The sequence below is a fragment of the Strigops habroptila genome, chromosome 8, assembly GCF_004027225.2.
Source record: "Strigops habroptila isolate Jane chromosome 8, bStrHab1.2.pri, whole genome shotgun sequence".
NCBI classification, from domain to species: domain Eukaryota; kingdom Metazoa; phylum Chordata; class Aves; order Psittaciformes; family Psittacidae; genus Strigops; species Strigops habroptila.
Genome location: NC_044284.2, coordinates 18,920,984 through 18,944,723, shown reverse-complemented (window position 1 = coordinate 18,944,723; position 23,740 = coordinate 18,920,984). Strand labels below are relative to the sequence as shown.

The 23,740-nt window shown below is 40.7% G+C and overlaps 1 protein-coding gene across 6 annotated transcripts in view; it reads right to left on the bottom strand.

Annotated features, from left to right (window-relative positions):
• Positions 1-216: 216 nt before the first annotated feature.
• The window catches only part of NYAP2 (neuronal tyrosine-phosphorylated phosphoinositide-3-kinase adaptor 2), a 143,393-nt gene continuing 119,869 nt past the window's right edge, over positions 217-23,740 (bottom strand). For 3 of the 6 annotated variants that reach the window (XM_030495543.1, XM_030495545.1, XM_030495547.1), the window contains one exon: positions 217-4,261. In XM_030495543.1, coding sequence (XP_030351403.1) covers positions 4,034-4,261 — 228 coding nt within the window. In that variant the 3' untranslated portion in view covers positions 217-4,033. The remainder of the gene's footprint in view (positions 4,262-23,740) is intronic. The other 3 variants (XM_030495544.1, XM_030495546.1, XR_003992747.1) reach the window with 2 other exon arrangements.

Here is a 23,740-nt window from a genome sequence, read left to right as displayed (position 1 = left end):
CGGCATTAGATGCAACCAGGCATGACTTGCAAATACTAACCTATTAAAGGAATTAATTCATTTCCTCCCACAAATGATGCGATTAAAAATGTGCCTAGGGAACATTACAAATATACATCTATGACTCGACTTTTCTTCCCAGGAATCTCTGGCTAATCCCTAGTGAGTAACCCAGCTCTAAGTTGAAACCATCAAATGAAAAGGAACAGTCAAATATTTTAAACTATTGCTTTTTATTATAATTACACCGGAGCACAAATAAATAAGCACTAAATTATTGTAAAATATTGTCAATGCACTAAAGAAAGCAGAATTGATCTTCAAACAACATCTTATTACTTCAGAAGTATCAAAGTACATTTAATTACATCTTACCTAAAAAAATCAAGTACAAAAATGAAAAGAAAATTAATATGTATTTATACTGTGTATATAGAAACGGCTAATAATATATGATTACAGTTAGCCTCTAGCTACTCCCTACTCCTACACAATCTCAGGCACATACCTGACAATTTCTAATGAAATATGAAAAAAAAGCAACATGACATTCAATTTCAAGATATTGGTAAATGTATTACATTGGAATGAACACAGAATGATTTCATTTTATTCAAAAACCCTGTCATTTAAAAACATAGTGCCATTGTCCACTTAAAAATAAACAACCCAAACCAAAAAACCCCATACCATTTTATACCATTTGCTTTAATTTGTCAAAAGGAGCAATAAAGTAGACATACATTGGCTAATATACGTAAACACATTTTTAGTGCAAGAATAACAAGACCTGTGACTTTACTGTGCTTTCTTGAAATCACAGTGCACTTTACACAAATTGCTACACTATAATGTTTAACTTCAGGAGTTTAAAGCAAAATAAGTGCATACCAAACAATTTCATATATACAGTCTTCGTAAGTGTGTGTATATATGTGATCTGTATGTATATACAGATTGCATATTTATACAGACTACAGCTTTAATGACCGTAACTAAGCACTGTCATTCACCCTGTGACACAGAAACTGCTGAGACAATAGGTGATGTAGAAAACGTTTTACAGCGTTTTGATGGCATGCTCTCGGCAGTACGATGCACCTTTTACTTGAGCAATGGGATGGGCCAGCAGTCAGGGGACAGGAGGGTGGCATGGACGTGTCCGTGACCTTTGGAAACTACTCCACCTGAGCCTCACTTCCCTCCTCTGTAAAATGATTCTCGCAAGCGTGAAGTTTAGTTCACATTTCTAAAGTGCTTTGAAAGTAAGTGCTGAGTTTTCTTTTATTTTTTTCATGTACTGTCGCACTTTAAAACAAAAAGCCATTGTTTCCATGGGATACAATGGAGGTCTGGAAGCACACAGGCAGTTATTTAGGAAGGACAACATAAACAGTGTTGCACACTAAAAGCAAAACAAGGAGTGGCAAAGTGTACAAGCAAGTCTGCTTAGGACGAGAATGCTTCAATTCCCTGATCATTATTCCTATTATGCATTGTTATGAGAAGGACACAATATGAACAAACACTCTAAAACACATAACGGTTTACACTAACCTTTGCCTTCCCCCAAAGGGCCTGGCACCGCAGTGCCCCTGTGTACCTACGAGTCTGGACTGCAAAATTGATGCTTCAGTAGCAGGGTTTCTAAAATAACTGCTCCAGGAAGAGACCAGTGCAGAGAAGGAGTATCAAGACCGACTGAGCACCGGCTTTCGTTTCGTCACCAGAGACTTAGAGCAGTTGGGGGAAAGGGTTGAGCTAAGTACTTCACACACGGTTATGAAAAATTCTTCTCTTGCCACATAACAAGGAAGACAAAGCATAAACACTTTCTCAATAATGAACCTGTTATCTCAAGAGATTTCTCACGACCAACAAGTCGTCTTCTTTCCAGTAGATTCTGGAACTTTGCGAGATCTCTGGAGTTTTTCTTCTGCCATTTTCTTTCTTTAAAAAAAAAAGAGAATAAGCAGAATATACAGTTGGTGTCTTTTGGATGTAACATGTATTCAAAGATTCCTTCACAGCCTCTGGGTTTTTCATGTCTTCTGTCATTCTGGCTGTGAAGGGCCCTTTAAATCTGCATTTCAACTGAGTACCCATTCCAGCCACTGTATATTCATAACACACACCAATATTTAATGTATGTGGGTATATACGTATGCACACATCTATGAGTATATATAGAGAGATACATGCATATATACATAGATATGTGTGTACACATATGCATATATACATATACAATAATGCTAATATACATACACACATATAAACACACACTTTATCTTTTACAGAAATCTCAGTTTGGACATCAAAATATACATTAGATAATTACTTATAAAATATTTAAAAAATTTATTTCAGAGGCTGAAAAGAAACTACTACTGATAAAGCATTACTCAAACTCAAACTTTAGCAATATAGATTACAAAAACCTTCTAAAATTTGTTATTTTTGGTTTTTTGATCAGCAATTGCAGCTGTGGCAATGCTGTCAATATAATTTCAAAGAAAAGCCAATATAACAAGAAGTTTGAAACAACACACCTTTTCTTCTCGGCGAATATAGTATTAATATGATTGTTTTAAAGAGGGACTTTTGTGCTATCAAACTTCAGACACATAGATAAAAATTTAAATATACAAAATATATGCCATAGATCTGTTTTCTCCTACTCCACAGCAGTACAAGTTTTTTTCATTCTCAACAGATCCTTTTGGAAGATATTTCACCGCATGGATTTCACCCTCATAATCAGTATAAGCCATCTCTTTCTCCCGTTAAAACCAGGAGGTCATAATTCTTTGGTCATGACATAATATTCTGTTAAAATGGGTGTAACATAACACAGGATTGCAAGCCAATTACAGAAGCAGCCAGGAAGAAGAAACGGCATAACCAGGAGAACGTGTTACGTGGGCCTCTGTTTCAAAACCGCATGAAATCAAGAGGGATTTCCCTACTGGCTTTCAAGGGGTCTGAATTCCAGCCTTTATAAATAACATAAGGAAATCTGACACAGCATAAAGTAAGGATGTGTTGCTGGATTTGAAAATAATACATATGTAAACAGATATTGTCGCCTTTATTTTCTGGACCAAAGACAAATGTGCACAGGAACCGTGGCTGCAGTGCCACTGCCTTAACCTGCCAAGCGACTGGGTCTCTCCGTCACGGGCTGTACGATGCTTAGTCACAGTGAACCATGGTCTCTGCTAGTCAGCTGAATACAATGAAGGAAGAGTTTAAGTTGCAGGCTTTTCTGCAGAAAATTTCATTTCTTGGCCAAATAATTTTAGTAACTGATTCACATAAAGCCAGGGGCAATTTATCAGATTAACTTTATGGGAAAACTGATGTAGAATAATTAATATTTTAAATGCAATTTGGGCATCCACATTAAACACTTTCATTTGCATTGTTTGCAGTTCTGCTGCTTCCCACCAAAACTCTCTTCCTTTGTCCAGCCCTCCCCCCCTAAAGCTAAGGACATCTAACAAGTACCACTCTAGGTAATTTCTACAGCCCTAGCACCGAATTGTTTTGTACATTGTCCTGTTCAACAAAACGCACAACCACATGCTTTTGTACAGACAGAGGCCAAATCTAGGCAGGTAAGAGAAATAAAATGGTGGCGGCAGGAGGGGGGAGAACATTAGAATACCACATAGAAAATAGGTAATAAAACAGTGTAACAGTAACATTATATAGTAAACTTCTTCATAAATTTTTGAATTTATATATATATTTAAACAGTGTACCAGTTTGGGTGTTTTCAATATATTGGTGAAATATTTACATTTTGATATCATCTGGATCCAAAAAAATCCCGGATAAATATGTATGCCTTAATCCAGTTGGAAATTTAAATCTCTCTCTTGATTGACAGGTGAGCACTGTATCGGTGCTTTTCCTAGGAAGTTCACCACCTGCAGGTAAGTCTTAGGTTAGAGCCTTTGCCTTATTAAGAAAGCAGGCTACCTGTGCATGGTGCAACACAGTGGAGAGCGCATCCTCCACACGCCTGTCAAATTGCAGTGTCCCAGAAAACAGTTTGTTGTTTGGAATAAGGAGGTGGGCTGTATTTCTTGGTCCCGGTATTCTTTTTCCAACTCGGCAAAATAGGCATGCTGTCCTGTTTGCAGAGTCCTTTTTCTGATTTCTGCCGAGCTTTAATTTCTTTGCAGAGGCAACGTTTTTTCTCAATCATATCCAGCATTGTATGGTCCCCTTGCAACCACTGCATACACGTCACCTATGGGGCAGGGGGAAGGGGTGAGAAAGAAAATAAGGGGGGGGGGAAAGAAGAAAAAAAGCATACAGATAACTATTTGGTCATAAACTGAATATGCTGCTTTTTCGCAAAGTTAACATTACTCTTACTTGAAACACTAATTTGTTTGATGAACAGAAAAATCTTTATGCCAACAACAGAAACAAAGTCAGTCTTCACTTCTAACTTCTACTTTAAGAAAAAAATGGGTAATAAAAAGTCCCCTTAACTTCTCCAGGGCACTGAAAGCTAACTAGCACTGGTTGGGTATTAAATGATGGAATAGATCTTAAAAAGGCACACGGATCTTAACAACATCCTTAAGTTGTGGAAATAAAAAATTCTACACACTGAGACCCGTGTTTTATATTGATTTCCAAATCCAATCTGTCACATTAAAAGCATGGTGTTAACACTTCTGAGTATCAAGCTAACTACAATTCTGTGTTTAATTTTTTAAAAATGATTTAATGAACTCCATGCAAATTCTATGGATTAGCCTATCCTATTCTGTGATGATATTTCATTAACTGGAAGGCACCAAGAGTTTAGAAACTCCCTGTTTTCTTGCATGTAGAATACTTGATAACATGATCCTGACCCAAAAAGGGAGGTTAGAATATGTTTAGTTGTAAGTACATGTGAGTATTTACATGTACAGTCCTGCTGAAGCCTGAGAACGCGGCTTCATTCAAGTTCAGTGGGGTGCTCACATGATTGAAAATACGTGTGCCTTCAGAGGCTTTTGATTGGAACTGAAATTGCTAATACTAAACTATCCTGAAAGGGCTCCTTGTGTCTGGATGACACACTATGTACCTGCAAATCAGGAAACTTCCTCTCAACACTTACTTTGCAAATTTGAAGTGATGTCTTGAGTCTCCCAACATTTATTTTCCACTTTAGTCATAAATTAACGATTTATGTGTAAGTAAACGCACGCCATACATTCGCAGGGGCTGTCCAAGTACATCACTGATCTTGTCACAAAAATGCACATGTAATATTTTGGCAGCATTTTGCAATTCATGAAGGAAATGTATGTTTATTGTTAAGAGTGTTTGAGTACATTTAATAATGCATACGCCTTTCGTTCACAAATCTTGGAATGCCAAGCACGGACACACACCAGGTTCCCAGAATTGGGGACTGGTTTTCTTAGAAGCCAGTACAGAATCTTTCGTTGATCTCAGTAGTTTTTGTGGCCAGCTTGAAGCTTATTTAGAATTTATTGATAAATAGATAGAGAAAATGTTTAGGTTCATAGCAGGAAACAAAGCAAAAGGAATAAACGTGAACAAGCCCACCAGAAAAAGTGACAATAAATTATGTACTCATACAGAAAAATAAATGGAATACAGACATATGCATTTTTTTCAAGTATCTTTGTAAAACACATTTTAAGGGGTAACACAGGATAAACAAATTTCAGATAGAATTACCTTTCTTTATACCGAAGCAAAACCACGCTTACCTTGTATGTTAGATAGTACTTTGAGTAGAACAAATTTAAACTACAATATGAAATTTGTTCTTGAATATTCTTATGAATTTGATGGGCTTTAAGCAACCTGCTCTAGTAGAAGGTGCCCCTGCCTATGGCAGTGGGGTTGGAGCTAGATGATCTTTAAGGTCCCTTCCAACCCAAACCATTCTGTGATTCTATGATTCTGTGACTCTGTGATTCTATGATTTAGAATTATACAGGTAGGGTTTCGGCAACATGTCTTCCTGAGTGCCTGAGCTAAAAGTCTTCTGGAAGCCTGCTGTGCCTGCTCTTCCTAACCCAATACTTATTTTTCCTTTCAGGAGCTATCTAACTTCTACTGTGGTGCAGGCAGGTACAAGGCGTGACATTCGCTATGGCCAAAAGACCTTCTCTCCTTGGGTGCCCAGGCCTGGTGCAAAACTCACTGACTGAATGAGAAATACTCCTCCCCATCCCTGACTCGACCTCACAGGTCTTTGGATGAGGCTCTACTTGAAGCAGATTTCCTGCCACTACTCATCAGTGACAGGTTAGTACTTACGCAGCAGTGTCTTCATTTTGGCTGGGTCCTCCTATGTGGGGCAGGACAGGGACACAGTCTGCACACAATTCATTACACAAAATATTCACAACACATAGCTGCACACCAGCTTCTGGGCTGGACTTGATGACAACGGTGCTTGAATACGGGTTTCTCTTCTAGGCATTGGGAAATACCTTATCTTTCATAACTCATCACGTAAGTAAACAGAGCATGTGCCAATACCAAATCCTTACAGTACACTTTGTGCTCCAGTCACCATGCATCACAAGCACCACACAGCACGTACGACAGTCACCGTGAGTGTGTTACATCCACTTCACCCCCACTCTTGCTGCTGTACTACTCTCAGTGCCGTTGCCAACACAGTGTCTCCTGGTAGCTAATCTCCTTCATGGGATTTTGACATGCTAAGCTCTAAAATACCAGTTGCAACTTCCCAAAGATAGAAATAGTGTTGCAGAAGGTATCAGTTACACAGACACTCTGCCACCCCCCGCAAAACAGCCCCTAAAATAAACCCAAGTGTAGGCAGCTCCAAAAGCCTTTTTTTATACTGGCCACCATATTGTGTTGCAGTTAGTGATTCAATTACTATAAGAAATTTGAGGTTTCCCACTTTCTGAGACACCGATTTTCAAGACCACTTGTGATTTTTTTAATGTTATTTTTGTTTGATGGCTAAGTCCTTCACATCAGCATCTTCTTAAATGTACTGTCCACACAGTACTTTCCTCTGCTGTAACTGCATTCAGGTAATGGTATGTGCAGCATGAACGTGCAGAACTGGTATGTGCGAAGTCATTTGCTAAAATAAACTAGGTGAACACACATGATATTGAAAGGCTTGGGGAAAATCGCTGAAAAGGGAGAATAAATGTTGAAGTGTTTTATTGGATGGTTTTTCCCAGTTCTAGTGTTAACGTGCAACAAAAAAAAAAATATACTGAACAAGGGTGCACACCTCTTGAAGGTGCAAGACAGATGTAAGAGGAAATCACCAGTTTGTAGATTAATGAACTACAGAGATGACAATAACCATGTTGCTAACACAAAATCTCAGAGTATTAACTAAATTTTCAGTGTGTCCTAGACAAATTACAGGCGCTAAGGTTCACGGGACAGCACTCAACCAGCTGTTTAATCACATCAGTAACCCTCAATGGCTTCAGTAGGGCTACTGAGGTTTTTAAAGCTAATGTGTTTAACACTGTGGACTTAGGCCTAATCCTTCCTGTGACTGAACTGATGGTGTTCACACCTAGTTTCATTGCTATTTTTTTTTTCATATTCTCCCTCCTTTCTGGCTTCAGTCCGCTCCTCTGGTCATGCACCAGGTTGTTAATAACCCTGCTATATCATAACAAGGGATTTGTTCAGTGTGAGAGGCACGAAAAATGATGACTTAATTTATGGAAAAAAAGTAGAGCATTCATAACATTATACAGCTATACAGCTCTCCTGTTCCTGAAAGAAATTCCCACAGAACATGTGGAACAGTACTGCAGCATGTCAGAGCTTGGCTGCAGGTGTGGATGTAGGCAGACAGGCACAAAATGCATCAGCGCTGGAAGTAAGAGCCAATGAGGCACAGCACAGGAGAAGCAAAGTTGGTTTTGACCAAAGACTCTTGGCTCAAAGCCTGTTCTCTCTGAAAACAGAAGAAAGAGCCAGCAGCTAATGTTAGGATGGTGGGGAGGGATCTCCCAGAGACTCCAGGATGTGTTTCAGGTACTGTGTCACACAATCTCCTCTGAATTATGACATTTACTGATTGTACATCAATTTTTGTTTTCATGGAATTTTTACTCATTACATTATCTGGGGTATGAGAGACAATTTTTTGTTTGTTTGTTTGTTTTTCCTTCAAAATCAGGCAGAGCAAGAAAGTGAAGGAAAACACCAGCCAAAGGCCCAGAAGTTTGGACATTCACTAGGAGGTGCTGGAGGTAGGCTCAAATCCTTGCTCCTAAGCAGATAGTAAAAGCTGCGTGCTAACCTGGTGTGTAGAAACTGTACAGGAATGTAGAGTGGTTTGATAAATTCTCCCACCTGAACATGACTGACCACAAGTGTAAATGAGGATGTCTCACGAGTTCCTGGTAAACACACTAACCCTTTGATTATTCATTATTCTCTAGGGTTTGTTGTTTGGGGATTTTTTAAATCTTCTTTAAAGCAAATGCTTGACCCAAACTTAGAAACTAAGAAACAACTTCTACTATGCAAAACTGAATTCCCCTATATAGTTTTAATCACCAGCTTTCTTGAAGGCCTTAGAAGAAACCAATCTGTGCTGCCACCTTACTTTTACTATCTGCCCTTATTTTTCTAGTATTTTTATTCCCAAAACATTGAAAGTGAATTTTCTTAAGATCTGTTACATACTCTCAGGTTCTATGTTTGCAGTGCCACAGAACAAGAAGTAATATTACAAAACCATCTTACAACTGAGAAAAAACAACAACCTCACACTTCCTCAAAACAGCGGAAAATGTTTTGTCTAAGAAAACCTTTTTAAGTAAAAAAAGATCATTTCTGGTGAGTGCTTTAATGCTTTGTGAAGATCTGAGCAACAAATTAAACTATTTCCCTTCTCTGCAAAATGCAACCAGTATATTTTTGTGTGTAGGTGCCCCCATTAGCTGTGGGCCTGTCTTAATTTCTTCTTACCTCACAGGACTCAAATTTTGATTTATTCCAGAAAGATAAGTAGCAATCCTGATGATTTACAAATAGATAACAGGTAGATAATGTCTCTAAGCTAGATCACAGAATTCTCTTGGAGCAGAGGTTTGACAGGCAGAATATCTACAGTTCAATCGTTTTTAGAGGACAGGCCATGGATCCAGAGGTCAGTACCTGTTCTACCCACCTGAATTTACTGGAAAAAAACTCAGAATCCAAAGGAAAACTCAAAACAGGCTTTGGAGAACAGTCAATGACTCATGCTGCCAGAAACCCCCTGGTGTCACAGCAGACTATTTCTTTCTTCTCTTGCCCTGGCACAGGCTCTGCCCCAGCCCCGGGCACCCCTAGCGCAGTTCCAGCCTGCACTGTTCCATGGGAGCCTGCACCAGCTAATTCACAAAAGTGCTCAAAATATGGGTGTTTAAAGGAAGAAGAAGGAATGTAAATGAACACAGTTCTTTCCCTGTTCTTCACTAAGCAAGATAGTTTGGTCTGGCAAAGAGAGTAATAGTTACGGATGGAAAAAGATACAAGAAAATATTCTCCAGTAATACAATTAAGTAGTTACTGACAGATAAAGCCACCGTACACCTGCTAGCTGTGGTCACCAGGGGTAGCAAACATTTTGTATCTCTTTGGTGGTGAATATTCACAATATGAGGTAAACTTCCTGCCCCTTCAGGAACTGGACTTTCACGATAGGAGCACCAGGCAAAGTGCACAAGTGCACAAGCAGGGCTGTGTACTGAACACATGTATGCTGCTGAAAAACATATAGCATACCTGTAAGTTATATACAAACCAAATGATCCCACATAGAACAGTCTTTCCAAATGAAAAACATGAGGGGTGTGAAAAGAAAAATCTGGGAGCTGGACTGAAAATATAGAGTGAAAAATCCTCAGCACTGGCCTGGGACTCTTTCTTAGGTGTGATAAATTTTACCTGCTCATGTGTGACATAAATACCTACATAAATACATAGACAGGTAATGCTCTAAGCTAGATCACAGAACTCTCTTGGAGCAGAGGTTTGACAGGCAGAACATCTACAGTTCAATTGTTCTTAGAGCACACAACATGAGGTCAGATGTATGCGCTATGTAAGTCTCACTCCTATCCCCTGGTCTCAAACCAAGCCCTGTGAAACCTCAATCACAAGCCTCATGCAGTGGGCAGGCAGGTGCTGTGAGCTCCTGCCTGTGCTGGGATGAGAGAAATGCTGGGGGCAATTCTGCTCCTCCAAAATCAGGCCACAATGGTGAAGCACAGGTAGGCCAAAGCCATGCTAATTCCCAGTGCTGAGAGGCGTTTCAGGAAACCTATCATTGAAAGGTGCACTGATATTTTTCACACGAGTGCATGTGAAAATATGTGGAGCTAAAATGTCGTAAGGGAGAAGAAAAATTTGAAATATTGTAGGCAGTTCTATGACTAGTCACAAAGCTAGAAAATACTGCCCATTTTCATTCATTTTTTGAGGAAGCTCAAAATTGACTACCCAGTATTTCATGCTCTGAGCACTTCTGTGAGGGGGGGTTGTTTGTGCTGTATGACCTTTTAATGACCCCCAAAAATATTTTCCACTAAAATTTACATAAGGGCTTCAGACAACAACATATCCCATTCAGGTCTTTCTCCTCATGACATCTTGGCTAGGAAATTCTTGGTTTGCCTATTTTCACTGCTGCTGTTTGAGATGTTTGAGATGAAATCAGAAGCTCTGGGCAGTAAGAGAGCCTCACAGTTCAGTGGTGCTTCCATTAGATTTTCCTAGTACTACAGGCTCCCACTTACTGTGCTGAAATTGCAGAGGTTATGGGCTGATGAAGAGGATGTTCTCTGCTGGCCCTTGTGAGCATCTCCCTCTCCTGCTGGATGGGCAGAGGGGCTGACTCTTCATTTACAGGAAGGACAGGGAAAATCACATCATACATATGTGACCGTGGATGTCATGTACAAATATCCTTTTGTGACAACTGCATATCACAAATAAAATAATAGCCTAACAGCTGATGTGAGGCTATAACAAAGTGATCTGAAATCAACGCAAAATACAGTGAAATCAAAAATACCAGCAACATTTGGAGAAAATTATTAGAAAAGTCTCCTAGATCTGTAAACAAAGCGATCTCTAACAGTGCAATCCGTGTGCAGTGCTACACATCATTCAGCAGAGCCAAGCATGCTGGTTTGTTTTGGCAGGCTACAGCTAGTGAAGAAAGGCTTTCTGAAAGCCACTTACCATCCTCTGGGAAGAAAAGGTACTCCCTCCCTCTTGCCTGTTCTCAGACAGAAGTTTCCAAACTCTCTTACCCACTGAAACTCGTGACGGCACTTTCTCTGGTGCAGATGGGTCCCAGCCATCTGGCTGGGTATTTCCACTTGGGAGGGTGGGAAATCCCACTCCTAGAAGGCGATCATGTGCCAGGGGTGCAAGTAGTGGAGGACTATGTTAAGTAGCAACAGTTACTTCACAATCTGCTATCTGATACTCTCAGCTTGATGTGGAGGTCCTCTTTAGCACATGTTCCCAAAACGGGAGTTGTCCAAGGCTGGAGTTGAGCCAGAAGGATGTTTCAGAAAATCTGAGCAGCGAGATGCTCACCCATTCGAAGCCAACAGGAATGTACCGGCTGACTTCATGGGTCCAGGAATTTGACTACAGTTTGTTCAAACAGTAAAAAAAAAAATAAATAAGAAAATATCTGAAATGATTTTAAAAGCCTTCAGAAGAGCACTTGGAAAATTATGCTGGACAAGATTTCTTTTGCTAATCGTCAGCTATAACCATTGCACTGCAGTTGAATGTTGTTACCTCCAAACGGCTGCAAAGTCGGTGAGGGTAGAACTACAGGCTAAATCTGCAGTGGTTTCTTGCTCTGTGACAGAGGTACTCTGGAATAATATTGACATGAAAGAGCGTAATTTGGCTCAGGACAGTCATTCATGTAGCTTTGTACTGCTAACCCGTTCTCCTGTTACTGTTAAATTCAAAACAGCAATGGATTATTAACACAAAAGTGATTAACAGGAATTGTATGTTCAGGAACACGCAGGATGTGCAATGTGAGCTGTGAAAGCAGACACTGTCCATGCAATCCGCAGCGCATGGTAGCGCTCCCTGGGGACACTGGATAATACAACTGCAAATTCTCCTCTAGAAGTGCCTGAGGTGCTCTCTAGAAGGTGTCCCACGGTGCCAGCAGCCACGTTAGAATGATCTTGTGCATTCATGTACTCGCATCACAAGCACACACAAGGTGCTAAGCGCTCACAAACTACCCTTTCTGGCTTTTCACAAATTCTTCATTTCAAAGGACAAGAGTAACATCTCATTTTCCCTTTAAGCACTTAGGAAAGAATTCCTCCAGCACATTGTTCTTAATTTTGACAAAATAGTTGGGTGGGAAGGAGCACTTTGTAATCTTACCCTGTATGTTTAACATTAAAAAAATTCACTGATACCTGTTATTTCAACTTCTGAACCTGTATATGCATTACATTTTAGGGCTATTGCAACATTTGAATTGCTGTGTTTAATGTTTTGATTTACATTATTCTAAATTTCTAAACTTCCAGAAATATGTTTTCTTACATACTATTCGAAAAAATGAAAACTATAGAGTCCCCATAAAAACTGCTCTATCACTCAATATAATTATACGATGCAGTATTGCAAGAAAACTCTGGACACCTTTTTCAAACACAGGACTCATTAGAAGACTCATTACATTGTCTTGTGCTCTATGGCCTGACTAATCCACCACTTAAAAACAACTGACAAGAATCTTTGCAACTCTAGGAATTCTTGAAGATTCCAGATTATGAGCAACTAATACTTATCCTAAAATTAAATTAGCAAATGGTTAGTAAACCTTCAGCGCCTGTGGTTCCAGACCTGCAGCTTAATGATTCATTGCTTCCAATTACTGAATGTCACAGTTACTTTATACAGAACCAGCCCTGCACATACTCCTATGCCTGGAGTTTTCCAGTAAACCCTGGACTATTGTGGAGGCTATCAATAGTGCAAACCTTAAATGACAAATTCACCATCCTGCTTTCCATTTTCATACTGGCAGTCAGTCTAGCTATAGATCTTCCTGACCTTGCCTTATTATCTTATTTGGAAACATGTATTTTTCTCATCTAAGCTTTTCTTTTTTTTTTTTAACACCAACCTGTCTGAAACGTACTGCTTGATCTACTGTTAGTTAACACGTCCTGTAAGTGCTCGCACGCTTGAAATAAGAGCCTGGAAAGTAACTCGTATAAGGGACATGGTGTAAAGTTGTCTCATGCATCTCATTTACACAGTGGATCATCACAAAGTGCATTCCTGTTGAGATCACTCATGAAAAATCAAAGCTTAATCTATGCCTTTGCTAAGCAATAAATGAAGAACTCAGGCAACCCACCATGATACATCCTGTCATTCACTGTAAAATAGAAAGGAAAATTCAATATTGTATTAGGTCAATCACAGGAGGGACAAAGGACAGAATACTCTGCTGGAGTTCAGTGATGCAAAGATCTGCTAAATGTATTTTGCAGTACAGCTCCTGCAGGGCAATGCTCTAATGTCCTAGATTTCCTTGAGAGGTTACTAACCCTGTCCCCCCACCTCTTCTGCTCTATTGCCTGTGTGCCTTAACTGCTCATGAACCAGACTTAAAACAGCAGGAAGGTTTGCAGCAGCATCCTCAATGACCACTACAACTGGCCCTGCCTATGACAGAGTAACCACATTCACAGTACAACACACCTGTGAATAGCGCTTCTTACTCTAAATCATGGTAGTTTTGAAAACCTGCCAGATTTCATATCTCATACTGAGATGAATAGCCTATCACCCTTTGTGTTAAGAGGTAGCATGGAACAGTAAGAGCTGCTGGCGGGCAAAATCCTTTCCTCCTCTGGATCCAACTCCTGCAGACAGCAAAAGCTCACGTGTACAAGGTACCTTGAGGGCAGCAGGTGCATGCTCTAGATATTGCTTGTGGTCACCCACCAGAGGCCAAGAAGGACCCAGAAACTGAACATGCAAGAATGAAGATGAGTGGAACCAAGACCAAGACTTTGGAAGAACTAAAAACTATGAGAAAGTAGACATTGAGGGCAATCATAAAGTCACAAAAATGTGATGTGGGGACACCACATATTCCAATAGTTTCCCAACTTTATTGGACCTCATTTTTTCCAAGCTAAAAACACATACATGAGCTTCAGCACTCTTCCTATTGAAGTTAGTACTAGAACTCAAGATTTAACTAACTTTTATTGCTGGGACAGCTGAAGAACCTTACCACACCAGTTTGTCAGCAAGGCCCCTAAGTCTTTATATGTCTCTAGCATTTTCAAGAAAATGGTCACAAAAATAACTTTAAAATTAAAAAAGATAGTGAATAATTAAATAAATAGAAATAGAAAGATAATTAAAAGATAATGAAAGAACCGATGCCTTTGATTCCACTTGTTTTGTATTAGGTGATCTAAATACACGAAGAACTCTGTTACAGACTGTGAAGTTGCTTTGAGAAATTTTGAAATATGCTCTTATATTTCTCCTTTTCTGATTGTAAAACTGAGTCAATGATAACTTTCTCAGATTTAATTACTTATTCTACTGATTATATGGGGGGACATTCAGCAAAACATGGCTGAAAACAACACTGAATGCACAGAGATTATCATATTACTGTAGGTGGTCACATCTTTCTTTTTAAAGATGCATAAAAACGTGATTAAAAGACAGAGATCTCCATTTATGATTAATTTCTAACTCCAATTTAAAATGCAGCTTAATGAACAGTTACTAAAGTTAGAGACTTGTACTGAGAGCTTTTAAGTAATCCAAACATGTAAGAGCCTTAGTATGAGATATCACATCTGCTCTACCCTCACAGCAACATCATGCAATTTCATTTATATCAGGAATTGCTAAACAATATAGTACCCAAATCTAACATAGACATGATTTCCTGACACGCTGAATAGCTGAGGTACAAGAAAGAAACTAACACTGGCATCTGCGTGTTTGAGAAAATGGCATTCACCAGGTGCAGCAGTTCCCTGCACCTTGTTTCTGGTTTTCTGTTTAGAAGGCAATTCCAAAAGGATTGCACTGGCTGATACAGCCCGTGACACTGAACTGGCAGTAACCCGTGGAGAAGACTGCAGCACACTAAACCACGAGCACTGGTTTGCTGAACCAGGGCTTTGCTCGCAGGCTCCCACACAGGGAGTGAGCAGGCAAACTCAGATCTCCAGAGCAGGGAGGAAATTTAACTATCCATCTTAAAAGGAACAGCTAATGACAAGACATGGTGAACAAAGTGTTAAGCTCCATGTTATCTTATATACACATATCATCTGTAACATAAGCAAACAAATTGTCAACCAGCAAAAGAGCGTTGTTTGTCTCCGATTGTGTTTTAACATTTGGCACAAAAATCAAGCAAGAGCCATGATCTGACCAATATTAAATTAAAAAATGCATATAGCTATGTCTTTTCTCATTATTATTCCTTTCCATTGTGAATTATACAATTGTGATTATAAACCCCAGATAGTGCATGTGCTTTTGCAGACTTTAAAAGAAGAGATGGGCCAACCAAACCCAACTGTGCACTAAATTGCCACTGACTTGCAAAGGCTTGAGATCAGGCACATAAACACCAAGGTCCACTAGTGGAATGTGTCCTTTCCCCATCCTATGTTTTGTTGAGGAAAAGCATTCCTTGGACGTTCCAATTATAGCTTACGGGTGAAACGGGAATTTGCCATTGACATGAGTGAGGTCAGAATTTAACCCTGTATCTTTAAATTAAAAATTGGAGAGGATTTTCTATTATGTGATCATATTTGGGGTGAAGGATCTTCCTAGCAGTGGCTCTGTCATCCTACAAGTTCCTTAGTATTTCCTGCATGAAGATCTGTCTTCTGAGATTTTCCTGAGCAGCTGCTGCCACTCTGCTGCAGTAACTTTCTACACACTGAGACGGGTCCGGCTGGACAAGCTAGCACAATGATAATATTAACTGTAATGGAAGCAAATTTATCACTCATAGGTCTCATAGAGAAACACACATGATTATCATTGAAGCTCCAATTCACTGAATAACAAATGTGCTCAACTGAACAATATGTATCAGTCATCCCCTTGATTTACAGGGATATTTAAGATAAACTAGTGCCTTGCTGCCTCAAGGCCTGCATACAGTTGTGTGCTGATTAAGAATAATTTTGCAGAGGGGTAATAAATGACTGTTAGCTATTTTAATAAATGCCTAATCAATTAGCAATTATATGTTACTGTGGAATGCAAAGCGTAAGAGTTCTGACAAATAGCGTCAGCAGCGTTCCCATAAAATTGACTTATGAAGTATGATATTTTCACCCGTTCCTAAGGCTCACCTGCACTGGAGAAAATTTTCTTTCCAGCCTAAGGCCCTTCTAATTCCAGCATTTATACATGCAAGATGTTATAGACATGTCTCACCCCCTTGATTTATTGCAAGTCCCTCACGTGAACAGAATTGGGATTTGCAGCATGGGAGTCCAGCTGGTTAAGGGCGTTTCTACACCAGGAGCATGACCAACATAAGACACACAGAACAAAAACTATAAAGTGAGGGCTGTTACCAAACATTTTTCAATCTTTCAACCACAGAAAACTGTCACGAGAAACACAAGCATCTTTGCAATTTTGGATCTGTTCAAATCATCTTTCTGAAGAACTGGAAACCTTAACATTAGTAAAAATAATAATCTTTTAAAGTTCTCATTTAAAATACATGACATTTTTATTTTCATTGTTTAACAAGACAAAATGAGAATAAAAGTAGGTTATCAAAAGTGGGTGCTGGCATTCATACTTCTTTATAATTGGCATACACATAATGTATATGAATAGCCACGCATTTCTAGTGAGAGACTATGAACAAACACACGTACATATACAGAGATATATAAACATACTATACATACATACATGGGTGAATATACATATTTATGTGCATACAGTATACAGACAAGATACTATACAGGTACAGTAAGTGCAATATACTGTATAAGCCTATACAAACACCAAAAGAGTCTGGTGGAATGGTGACAACCATGAGAACAAAGCTTGAATGGTTTGTAATGTAATGCAGATGGTGGGGAAAACCTTGCTGTTCCGTGCTGTGTTTTATGCATCAGGCACACACAGTTCCAACAGAAACCTGGTACAATACATTCAGTTCATATACAAAAGAGGTAAGACAAGTGGGGGCACATGGAGGGGATGGAAATGCATATGAGCAGACTAAAAAGGTTGTTCTATCTAGAGTACAGAATGTTTGGTTCATTTACAGAGAATGCCTATATATAAACCCATGCTTTCATGAATTCATGCCATTTTTATTTCTATTTTTTCCTTTAAATATTATAAAATTCTTGCCCTGAGTTAAACATAAACACACACAGAAAAGAGGGAGGGAAAAAAGGAAATTGCATGCTTCTGGGTTGGGTTTTTTTTTTAGTATTTTTTTAACCAAGGCACAATGTCTTCAATAGTGGCTGCAAGACCATTTGAAATAAACTTAGCAATCGCTATTGTTGTGGTACTGCATCCTTCTTAATGTGACTAAACTAATTGTTTGCACACAAAAGTCTCAGAACAAGTTTTGAAGTGAATTTACAAGTTTTAGAAGAGAATAAGTAAATTTATGAGAAACACCTTAAAGAGAGATTCCCTGAAGAGGAAGGAATGCTACCAAATCAAATTCCTTTGTAGGCAATTTACTGATGTTGGAATGAAAACATTTCACATAAATTACATTATACATTTGTTTATTATTACTGTAAGTTGTTACTTATTTTTAGTAGAACCATGTACAGTGCTGTAAGAGCAGCTAATAATGAGATGAAGAACATTCAAATAATTTTTAGTTTTTTGTTGTAGGCAGGAAAGGATAGTGATCTCACTGATTCAGTGTTTTATGAGCTGCAAGAGTTACAGCTTAGGAACACTTGTTTGGTGATGCTGTAAGACTTCCAAGGCATGTACCTTCCCATCTCATTGACTTGTGGAAGTCTTTTACTGGAAAGATTAGTTATTAGTTTCTATGTATGCCATGTTACATCCTACATACCCGTGAAAGAAAGGCCATGCTTGGCTGTTGCTCCACATCTGAACTTTTGGGCTCCAGAGACACACAGTCCTCACTGACTTCTGACCAACTTCCAGGGCTCTGGGGGGCACCCCACTTTCCAGGGAACAATCACCTACATTGTGCTGCATTGGCTGTGGCATCTGTTCCCATAAATTTCTCTTTTGAGCTAAGGCTGTTCTGCAAAGTACTGAAACACACCATCCCAACACTATCAAAACCAGGTACAACATAACAACGCCCTGAAACCACAGACCCTGCAGATGAGATCTTCTCATGCCTATCCTATGCCTTCTAAAGAAATTGTCACTCTCAGTCTGAGAAACAACTAGGTAAAGACAGTAAAAAAAGGTTGAGTGGCAAGTAAAACCCCTCGTAAATGCTGTACTTCATTCTTTATCAGAATATTGCTGCATTTGAAAGGTTTCAACAACTTCTGTGAGGAAGCTAGTCTCTTTCTGTACTCTGCTGGCAAGCTTACAAAGCCTGTGCAAGAACACAAAGAGATCAGAGTAAGGGAACGGAATATTCTTCCTCCCACTCTGTTCCATCACAGATGAAATAGTGGCAGCCAGCCCAGCACTTGAGGGTGAGGAAAGGTATGAGGACAAACTCTAGGTCTGGTGCTCAGAGACAGGTCACACTGTTCCCATGGCTGATACCCTCTCTCTGTGGCATTACTTTTCCTACAGCTCAGCTGCTTTCACCCATCACTGCTTCTCCCTGACATATCTTTTTTGTGCCTAAACCCCATGCTATTGAGAAGTATGGAGAAGGAGAGTCACCAAAGCCATGTTTGGGCCTTGGGACCTACCGCAATAGCAGCGCATGCTCAGATCCAGCTCTGCCTAGCTTCCCCATGACATGGATCAGAGGCCACTTTGGTGGTGTGAGGGCTGCAAAGCATGCACTCTCTCATGCTCTTAAATCAGAGTGCTGGCAGTGTAGGACTCAGCAACGCAGTGACCTGCTTCCGCTGCATGACCAGCCCAGCTGAATGCTGAAGAAAAGATGTTGGGACAGCAACAGCAGGGCTGTCTGCCAACAGAAGACAGCTTTGACACATTTGCTTCTCATGCCGATCAGTCAGGCATGCCTTGGAGGTGAGGGATGATGGATGTAGCAATTCCATCCACTTCGAGGTTTGCATTTCCTTTTCTTCCTTTCTTTTTTAAGGAGCAATTTCTATTTGCAGTTTGTATATTTAGAAACAATTTGCACTGCTCTGGACCCATGCACTGATTATGTAAGACCAGATACAAGCTGAAACTCAACACAACGCAATGTGAAGCCTTTCCTAAAGCATTAAAATTCTTGTTGTTGCTCTCATGCAAATTGTTGACAGCATATTTAGCTGGACTGACGACAGCAGAATTTTGCCTTCGTGTGTGCAACAGATTTGTCCTTGCAGGGATAAAAAAAACAACAACCCTGTGTAAAGTAATCCAACCGCTCCCTCTCGTGGGCATGTGGCTCTGCTGCACTTCATAAAGGCACAAAAGCGTACTTTGAAATCCACTCTCAGATCTTTAGCAGTGCAAACTCCCCAGAAGGTTGTGCGGCACCTCAAGGCACAGGTCATACCCCGGCACCTCTTTCTCGGTGGTGGCAGTCAGTGTGATGACTCACCCGTGACTTTCGTCAACATTCAACCTGAACAAAAAGGCAAAATCCTATGGCTTTTCAAATGCACCCAGGCCACATGCTCATCAAATCCAGACATCATCTCAAGGTAATTGCTGGCCCATGTCTCATCACTGAAGTGCTTGTGCTGGGGGGTTCTCTCTGCACCTATCTCCCCTCCTCCTAGGTAGGACCCAGAGGAGTTTCCTCCTCCCGGCTATTTGGAAAACCATAAAATCCAGTCTATGTCTACATTCGCTTGTTTTCACCTACACAGACACTAAAGACTTCTCTGCGTGAGAGCCATTTGAGAGAGAAACCATTTGTAAAATGTTCCTACTAAAATTTCCCTGGTTTTCCTGTTTTAGACATTCAAATGCATTTCATTGTAGTAGTGGCATATAAACCTGATTAAAATCCCTGTCAAAGATACAGTAGATTGCACCCCAAATAGTTTCTGCACTTTCTAATTTCACATAAACCGAAGCTTAAGCAATATCTGACAGTCACATACTTACCAATCTACTCCCATCTGCAACTGCTTACTTTCTCATCTATTACACTGAGCTTACAATCCTTGGGGTAAGGACAGTCTTTGTTCTATGCACATTGTCTGCTAACACTGGACCTTATTTATGACTACAACTCTTGGACAGCACCACAAACATTATTGCAGTAGATCCTAGTGGCCAACATTAAGCAGGTTTTGGATCCAGTGACCATCCCAAGACTTATTAAAGGTGATGGTTAAGCATAAGGAGTAATTAAGTCCCTTTAAGTGAATAGCTTCACAGGCAAAAATAGAAGCTACCATCCAAAGCAATAAATAGTGTAAAGAAAGTCCAGACCAAACCCCCATGGGACTCTGATTACAGAGCGAGAGGCATGGTATTGTTCCCACACCGTGGACATACATTCTGAATGAAGAAAAAGATCAAGTATCAAAAAGCAACAACCATAATCTTGGCTCCAGAAGCACAGAGATCTAGGAGGCATTGCAGCTGAAGGAGAACACTTGGCATTTACACACAGAGAGAAGAAAATGATTGCCACCAAGCCATGAATTGTTTCATATGTTTTGCTATTCTACATCCAAAATACACAATAGACTTTCAAAACTTTTTAGAGGAAAAAAGAGGGACAGAGAAAGTCATACCAAAGTGGCATTAGCTATGCCTCTTGAATAGGAATTCAGGACTGCATCCCCCCTGAGGTTTTTAACCAGCAGCACAGGGGGATCTTTTCTTCCCTTTGGCCCAGAGAGCAAGTATGACAGAAATTGGTTTTTTCATTGCAAATCCTTCTGTATTACTAGAACCACAAAAGCACAGTCACTAGAGTTTGATGCTAGTTTCCAGTTGTGATTTGTCAAGCAGAGCATCTGGCAAAGGTTAACAGTACTGAGCAACGACACAGGTTTATGCTATGTAGCAGATATGGATTCTCTTAGTAGCACCTTTTTATTGTTGTTGTTACCATTTCCCTAGTATTCAAACTGGATGAAAGAGTACGTCAGACTACAGAATTCTCCATCTACCTGCAATGGCTGTTTCTTTCATATAATGGATATTTAAAAAAGGCTGCTGTGATCAGGTACAGAATAGCAGATATGGAGTTATAGGTGCCCATTTTCCAGCTGCAGAATTCATTAAAGGCAGCCTTTGGGAGCCCAGCTCTGCTATGATGCCCAACAACTGCAGGGTGTTTACTGGCTGCTTTGAACTCTGGTACGCTATTGCTGGGGAAAATGGCAACTTTAAGCTGAAAAGAATAGAAGAGCACAGATGCTTTGTTTATGCTCACAGAGTAGCATAGTGCCCATATGCTTTTGGATGCACGTTTGCCAATTAAAGCATGATGATGCCAATTCACTGGGGAAGTACTTTGTCTAGGTGCCTTCAAAAATAATTATAGCCACAATAGTAACAATGTACCCTTCTTGCATTCAGTAATTACAGGGCAAACACAATGCTTACAAGGACTATAATATGCTTTGTATATACAAGTAAGGCTAGAGACACCAAGAGCTGAACTTAGGGTATTTAGTTGACCCAGTACAGAGTTATTTGTGAATTTAGGCATGAAACAAATACTCAGTTGCATTGCTGCAGGGTACTCAGTACTCGTCAAAATTCAAGTCTAAATTATTCCTCTGAGGTTTTATAAGTTCCCCACTGCACTTAAACTACAGGGTATTGCTCTAAGAATGCACGCGGAAAGCAGCTAAATACATATCTCAGCTTTTTCTTTGTTGTATTTCCCTTCCATCAATCTTTTGTTTGGAAATAGAAAATCAGAATGTGTTCAGGATTTTTCAACTGGAGTACAAAATTAAATAATAGCTGCCCTGAAGATAAGGTCTCACACCAGTTTTAATCCTCGATTTTTTTTCCCCACAATAAAATGTGTGTGTTTTCATTGCATATCAGTCAGCACCTAAATACTGAGTCTTAAACAAAACATTCTCTAAGCTGTTGTGTGGAAGGATTTGGGATCTAGCAGGCGGGGCTGGTGCAGGCCCCTTCCTGCTGCCAGGTGCCAGGCTGTGCTGTGAGTGGGGCTGGGGTGGCAGCATGCGAGTACCGGCTTCCAACGACACCTGCACAAGGTCCTGCCAGTATCTGATGCAACACTTAAGATTCCAGCCAGCGGGGAAAGTTAAAAAATAAACAGCACAGGCAGGGGGGTTGGAACTAGACGATCTTAAGGTTCTTTCCAAACCATCCTATATGATTCTTAAAACAAATAAATTACCTTCTAGAAAATTCGGGTGCAGTTCCTACAGGGTCTGAAGGGGCTTTACCCTTCCCTCTGCCACTGTCAAGCAGGAGCCCCGCAAGCCGGGCAGCGCCGTCGCTGCCGGGGAAACCCTCCTGCTCCGCCCGGCGGGTGCCGCTTCCCCACAGGCGGGTGGCGCAGTACGGGATGCGGCCGTCAGGCGGCGCCATGGGCTCGCCGAGCGGACCGGGGCCGGGCCGCGGCCGGTGCGGAGCAGGGCGGAGCGGAGCAGGGCCGGACGGGGCGGGGCTTCCCCTCACACAGAGCTGGAGGCGCCCGCCCGGAGCAGCGCGGTGTGACAAACCGCACACAGCCCCGTCTCTCCCGCAGAACCGAGCTGCCCGAGGCGTCGCGCCGCTTCCCCACCTCCGCTGCCCCGGGCGGGCGCCCTGCCTCGCGTTCCCGGCGCTGAGGAAGATAAAAGCTTTTCCCAATGCTTTGGACTTTCCAAACTGTTCATTTTGAAGAGCTGTTAAAGTGCGGTTTTGTCCAGGACTTCTCCTCCGGCACAGACCCAAACAATAAAGAGGGCATTTTCTTATGCTCCTGCTGAACACAAACCAGTGAGCATTACACCTAACTCAGACCAACTGGAAATAAACACAGCGACAAACCTCCTTCCAGCTGCATATTTAAAGAAGAAAGTGTGTCTTCTACTTCTTTACCTATGTTAATACACTAGAAAACTATGCTGTAAAAAACCTGGTCTCCTGCTGTCAGGACTGGAACCTGGTCTAGTGGAAGGTGCCCATGCCCGTGGTAGGGGGGTGAAACCAGATGATTTTTAAGGTCCCTTCCAACCCAAATCATTCGATGGTTCTATGATTCTATGACTCTGCAAAGCCTGGATTTCCATTCCCTTAAACCAGCTCCCTTGGTGCGGTCAAACACCAAACACAAGCACCAGCCCACCAACCCCAGCACCACTTCAGGTGTCTGCTCTCCCCTGGGCACTGCTCACAAGTCTGACTACAAAGCCTGGCAGGAAGATGCCAAAAGCATGTGATTTCAAAGATTAACTGCCAGGAGGACCCAGCCGTGCCATCAGTATAGCTGCTTCCTAACAGCACTCCCACACAGCGCTTGTGGATTAAGTCTGAAAAGCTATAAATGTCTATCCCTAAGCGATGGAAACTTTAACGACTGTTATCTGTTCAGCAGTAAATATCCAGGAGCCTCTAA